Source organism: Octopus bimaculoides, chromosome 10 (assembly GCF_001194135.2).
Source record: "Octopus bimaculoides isolate UCB-OBI-ISO-001 chromosome 10, ASM119413v2, whole genome shotgun sequence".
NCBI lineage: Eukaryota > Metazoa > Mollusca > Cephalopoda > Octopoda > Octopodidae > Octopus > Octopus bimaculoides.
Genome location: NC_068990.1, coordinates 24,905,179 through 24,912,336, shown reverse-complemented (window position 1 = coordinate 24,912,336; position 7,158 = coordinate 24,905,179). Strand labels below are relative to the sequence as shown.

The 7,158-nt window shown below is 33.3% G+C and overlaps 1 protein-coding gene across 1 annotated transcript in view; it reads left to right on the top strand.

The window, feature by feature from the left end:
• Positions 1-7,158, top strand: part of LOC106872495 (calcium and integrin-binding family member 2) — a 24,112-nt gene that overhangs the window by 10,928 nt on the left and 6,026 nt on the right. The window contains exons 2-4 of the mRNA XM_014919514.2: positions 3,652-3,686; positions 5,304-5,421; positions 6,925-7,072. Of these exons, the coding sequence (XP_014775000.1) occupies positions 3,652-3,686; positions 5,304-5,421; positions 6,925-7,072 (301 nt within the window). The remainder of the gene's footprint in view (positions 1-3,651; positions 3,687-5,303; positions 5,422-6,924; positions 7,073-7,158) is intronic.

Sequence of the window (7,158 nt, the reverse complement as noted above, 5' to 3'; positions counted from 1 at the left end):
CCTTCCTCCATTTCTAACAAAACTGTCCGATGAACGGGAACGTGAAACTCAGAGTAACGGTTTTTTTTTGTTATATTTCTGCTGCTTTTAAATAAAGCATATTACTCTACCTCTGGTATTTGAGTACTCTTTTTTCCACCTTGTTGCACATTTCATGTGCTTACTCCGGTATATATATATATATATATATATATATATATATGCATGTATGTATATACATATATATGTATGTATGTATGTATGTATACACATACTGATACTTATACATATTTGTGTGTATCTATGTGAGCATATATGTAAACGTGTACGTATGCGTATACACGAGCGTTAGTATATGGTGATGCAATCCAACTAATAACTTATGAATTGATGAATCGGAGAAATATGACACGATATCTTCTTACAAGTAGACAAAAGACAGAAATTCTATTGATTTCAACGTCGTTGTAAGAATTTAACTCTTTCTTTCCAGCAAGTGTTATTAACAAAGAAACTGTCTCGCCAGACAAATATGCAGATTTTATAACATTTTTTTATAGCACGTCTCCAATTCCACCTCTATTAAGATTATTGGTTTAAGACGCTTGAAATCTGTCATTTATTTTGCTTTGTTATGCATTCTGCTAAGCATTTATAGGAAATAGGTTACAGACAAGACTATATGGTTAGGAAGATCATTTTACTGTGGAACGGTTGTGAATTTGACTCCACGGTACCTGAGGCTATTGCCTTCTGTTATAGTCGCAGATTGACTATTACCTTGTGAATGAAAATCGGTATCTGAAAATGGTGTTGAAGACTGCCGTGTGTGTGTGTGTATGTACATGCATAACAATGCTGACCACGAACTCAATCATACAATGAATATTTTAAATGGATCATGTTGCTGACTGCAATGGGTATGCACTCAGTCCAATTTGGTTGGGAAATCTTCATACAATACAACGAAATGAGTATACACCTGTTGTCTTCAGCATTTTTACAAATATATTCGTGGTCTGATCAATAAGTATCCGGACTGTTGCCATATTAATAAAGCTAAAGCACGCAGCGCAAAGCCGCTTGGCACAGATTGACCTTGAACTCTGCTGTGCGCGTGCTCTAAGTTTTAACGTTCTAACTCATTTCTGCTGTTTACAGCAGTGCTTGGAAAGAAGGTGTGTAGCGTGTGATCGTCGCATCGACCATGACAGAAAGTTGGGCAGAGAATCTGCATCAAATTTTGCCAAAAGTTTGGCTATACCTGCTCAGAGGCCTACGCAAAGTTTTCAAAAAGTTTTCATCATTCTTGATACAGTCAAAGAGATCTTGTGCAACTGAAAGCTGAGTGTCTTTTTGATCAGATGAAAGCAGATTTGGCACAAACTTGGCAGACACGCGCCTCATACTCAAATCTTCAATGATAATGGACTGAACTGAAGCATAACTAATCTGCACATCCTCTGATAACTCATGGATGGTGATTCGACGATTTCTCCTCACAACTCCAAGCACCTCTGCGATGCTTTCCTCAGTTCTGCTTGTTGCGGCTTTCCCAAAACGTTTGTCAATATCGACATCTTTTCGGCCGTCTTGGAAACATCTGAACCATTCGTACACTTGTGAGCAGCTCATACACTCCTCTCCATACACTTTCTGCAACTCTGCATAAGCCTCTGAGCAGGTATCGCCGTGACAACTTTCTCTGTCATGGTCAATGCAACGATCACACGCTATACACGTTCATTCCAAGCACTGCTGTAAACGGCAGAAGTGAACTAGAACGTTAAACTTAGTGCGCATGCACAGTAAAGTTCAAGGTCAATCTATGCCAAGCGGCTTTGCTCTGCATACTTTAGCTTCGTTACAATGGCAACAGTCTAGATACTTATTGATCAAACCTCGAGTGTGTGGGGAGGTGTTTAATTTTCAAGGCAAGATCCGGAGAAATAGTTACCAGGGTAGCCAAATGTCACATAAGCACATTAAGATATTAATAACCACACATACATGGGTAATAATTCCAGGGGAAAGTGAGACGTGATTTAGAGAACATAAGAGAAATGGAAAATAGAGACAAACGCACAAGATATAATTTAAATCACTTATATCGCCGACATATGTTTCGATGGATACATTAACATTAATCCGGGAGGGGGGGAAATAATGTGGAATAATGTATTAGTCGCATCAGGGAGGAGATTATAAATAACAGTGCTCAATAATAAGCCGTTTTAGAGATGCAAGAAATTATGTTATATAATATATAATATATTTAAAATAAAAGGTGGATAGAAAACGCTAGTAATTTTTAAATACCGTTAAGAATTTGACCTCATATGACGAGAGAAGAAAAGAAGGAAGAGAGAAAGAAAATTCAAGGAGTAATGGAGGAATAGACAAATAGAATGTGAATGACAAATGGATAGAAATGATAAAGGAAAGAATGGGATGTATGGGACGAAAAGAATAAAGTAAAAGTTACAGATATTATTAGGCAAATGAGGTAAATATAATTTGAAATAGCTGCTGGAAGTGTGTGTTTTTTCCAATGTAAACACCTGTAAACACGTTCTTTAAAGGTGTTGACAAGTATGCATTTGGAAAAAAAGATAAATACTTGTTCGTCCGTACAAAGAGGGCAAAAAGATTTGCGTTTATCATAAGGGAACGATCTTGACGAAATTTTCCAGTCCAAAGAAAATTGTTTATTACAGCCTTTGAGATGCCAAATTAGTTTTGTAAGAGCTGTTGCATTACGTTTATTGATATACTTAAATGCAGACAAATGATTGGCTTCGTGTCTTTTTAATTCCGTGGAGGAAAGTCCAGCATAAAAAAAATTCTTTAGTTCCTGAAGAAACTTTGCATTCACAAACAACATTTTTAATTTTACAATTTCCGTTCAGAACGCATCTTCTATTCGGACCACAGTTACAAGTAATACTTCTATTGATATTATTATTTAAAGAGTGATTATTATTATTAATATTATTGTTATTATAGTTATTGAACGAATCCCTTTTACCGTTAAGAATATAGTTGTTATGTGAAGAGATAATTTGCAGGAGGTTATTAGTGTTAGAGAAACAAATTCTCATACGATGTGAGTTGATAATAGAGTGGTACCTCGAGTTTTTGTGGAAGTTCCTTTCGATGGCTTCACGAAACAGGTAAGTAAGGTTACTATTAATTTGTTTGACGTATGGAATAACAAACCAAATAGTTCCACTAGGGTCGATAGGTAGCCTCATTCAACTAATAAAGATTGATAAAATACCAGACTAAATTCTGGGGCCAAAATTCCTTGAAGATGGTGGACCAGCATTTGGTGCAGGTCTCTAGCGTCATAATAACCTCATTAGCAGTGGGGTTTTTTTCCATTTCCCTTACAAGCTACGGCAGCTGCCCGTCCTCCTCTAACTAAACTTGAATTACAATATTTAATTTTATCCCTCCAGATTTCGAGTTCAAACCCAGTAAAGACCAATGAAATAAGTACCAAAATAAACTACAGTTGGTTCTGTCAACGATAGCCAATTGTACTACAAATATCCACCTTGTTTCTAATCATACAAAACATAACATTAGTAACACATATTGTATCTGAATATGTTCTTTTTTATTCTAAATTTAATTCTTTGTTAATTTTTTTTACCTCTTTTCTCTTAGGATTGCACATTTTTCAACAGAAAAGATATTTTAAGGTAAGTACTACGGGTCTAACATGAAATATAATTATGACATTGCAAAAATACACACACATATACACATCCTCATATATACACAGAATCTAATCTTTGTTGAGGAGACTTCATAAAACTGAAACATGATCAAAATTACATGACATACTTGCCGTAATATTTAAAGTAACATTAGTCATTGACTAGTATTGTAGTATTGTCATTTCTTCACCACAACTTATTTCTAATTAGTTATTTAAAGTTTTCTGCAATAAATGAGGCAATACTAAGTTAACCAAGGATAGCTGAATTCATTTACTGAAAAACATGTGAAGCACTACCAGAAAAAATATTTGTCATTAATATCGCAATGTGACGTTCAGCAAATAAGATAATAATTATTAAGAATTTATTAAATACCGACTATTTGACTCTGACATTTATTTTATGAGAAATACTTTGGTGACCGACGAATGACTAACAATGACCTTAAATACAGTAGCTGTAGTAGATTCCAGACTGTCTTCAACAAATACATGATTACAATCTTTGAAGTCATTTGTGTCACTTTTTGTTGCTGACGTGGATTGGCAAAAGTGATATCTACCATATTTTATCTCAATTGGTCGACATATGTACTCAGACCCAGATGCAGAATGTCTCTTTGAGGCATTAGCAACTTTAAAATTACCGTAAATATCAACCTCAAAATAGAGAATTTTCCAGACACAGCATATAATTTTTATGGCAAACAATTTCAACCAGACTTTAGACCAAATTATTTAATATATGGGCCATAACTCCAAACCTACTCACAAGTTTCAGTATAAGAATCTATTATGATGTAGCCTCATTCAATAGAATAATGAGCCTGTACAATGATATTCTATCAACTAGCATTTTAAAGATATTCTCAAATATCTCGAACACACACAGCCCTGTTAGAAAATATGCAAAAGAAAGATCATGTGGTTTAATTCACTTTATTCAGATCAATACAGGAACGATATTCTCCATTTCGAAAATTGCACGTTCTTCCTAAAGTTAAATACAGAAAAATCTTCAACATAAATTCATTCAAAATGAGACGCTCAGCGCTAACAAATATCATACTTGATTAATAATTTTAAAAACAGCGAATAATTTGGATACAGATTATCAGAAATAACATTAACACCTCAAAATATAATTGCCATTTACCAACCGTTTGTCTAGTCAATAGTAACTGTCTAGAAAATTCAGTTGTCTATGCAGCCATAGTCATATCTAAAATTAATCAGAATGGAATAGATTATATATTATTAACAGCAGATCAATTTAAAATTAGATTTTATCAACATGGGTATATATTCACAACATTAGAAATACAATTCAACACTTGTCCAGCAACACTTATCTGGTTTTGAAAAAGTAATTTAATCTGTAGCATTAAATGGTGCTTTGGTCACTTCTGTAGTTAGCATATTTATGAGAAATTCCTAACTATGAGACACAATACTTAAAACACTATTATACATAAAACTATGTGTATTTATAAATATCAAATACATCCACACTCAGACATTGGTAAACTTTTAATGCTGAAAATTACTCGAGAGTATGCCTGCATATGTTTATAACAGTTTCTTCTTCATATTTTAGGGTATTTGGACGTTTTAAAGAACTTTCTCCGGATACCGTTCCAATGAAAATGACTACTAAAGATGCTACCAGTTTAAAAATTCCTCTTGAATTATTGGAAAAGCTGCCTGAGTTCAAAGTTTGTAATTTGTTCATATTTCATAAATAATATATCTCATCTCAGACTAAATTTTCACAAATACGTTATTCATAATTCCCGATATAATTGACAGTATTACGTAACTATAATTAGATTTTGTCATTATAACTTCCTCAGTTTTTCTGTCTGTCTGTCTCTTTCTCTCTCTCTCTCTCTCTCTCTCTATCTCTCTCTCTCTAACACACACACACACACACACACACACACACAAACACACACACATTGTTTGATTCTGTCTGAAGAATTTCTAACATATGACATGTTTCGCCTACATGTACAATTTTTACAACTCTTATTAGCAAATGAAACACGTCTAATGGTGAGTAAATAATACCAAAATATTTGTCCAATCTCCTGTTTATATATGTATATATGTATATATATATATATATATATATATATATGTATATATATATATATATATAAGGATAAGATCGATATTTAAATACCGAATCAAGTGGCCAGCATGGGAATAAAAACCATCAAAGGTAATAATTATTCAAAATTATAATTTAGGGTATCTAAGAGATACCACCACACTGGAAATAGCAAGCATACGTGCATACAGAAAAGAGATACGCATATGTATTGATGTATGTACGTATACATGACAACACACCCCTTCACTCACTCTTTCTATCTCTCTCTTCCTCTCTCTCTTTATTCTCTCTCTTCCTCTCTCTCTCTCTCTCTCTCTTTCACACACACACACACGTCCATTTCATATACACGTACATACATTTTTCACTTTCTCCTCTCTTTCACTTTAAAACAAAAGTAAATAAATAAAAGATTTTTATGGAAATTAACGAACTCCGGATGATGAAATCACATTTAATTAAAAATATTTCTTAATGATTAAAATATTGTGTACGTCAAAAAGTCGACGGTGTTTCTTTTTCTTAGAGAGCGCGAAAACTATGCGTGTGTGTATATGTCACAGATAGCGGACGTGTGTCTGTGTTGATTTACACCTCATAACATTCATTATATGTGTGTGTATTCTGTATATGTGTATGTGTGTTGACGTCACGGAAGCCTTTGTCAAAACATAAACAAAATTTGTGTTTAATCGTTTAAATAGATATCCAAACGTTACAAAAATTTGTACTGCACTGCTGAAGGTAAGTACGAAAATAAATATGTAAAAAAAAGTTAAGTTAAAATATACTATTTCTGAGGTATTTCAGTTACACACAAACATTCCTAGAGTTTTAGTATTATCAATATATATATATATACACACACACATTTGTACATTTGCCAGAGAAAACTACATTGGAGCTTTGAGTTTTAAGACATTTTTAATGATCTTACAAATTCTAAGTTTATTGGAATTAGACCACAGAAAAATTGTCATTGACTCTATCATCATCATCACCATCATTGCCATCATCATTGTCATTGTCATTGTCATCATCATTATTCTCATTATCTTCATTCTAATTTTTTTTATTATTACTATCTTACTTTTTCTTGCAGGAGAATCCATTTCGTCAAAGAATTTTCCAAGTGTTTTCAGCAGACAATTCAGGAAATTTAACTTTTGACGAATTCCTCGATTTGTTTTCTATTTTCTCCGACTCGGCACCAAGGGAACTAAAAGCATCATACGCTTTTAAGATATATGGTATATTTAAGACATTACTTTCACTTTTAGGAGGGCTTGACATTGTTGGTAGATTACAAGATATTGAAGATTTGAGATATATATAT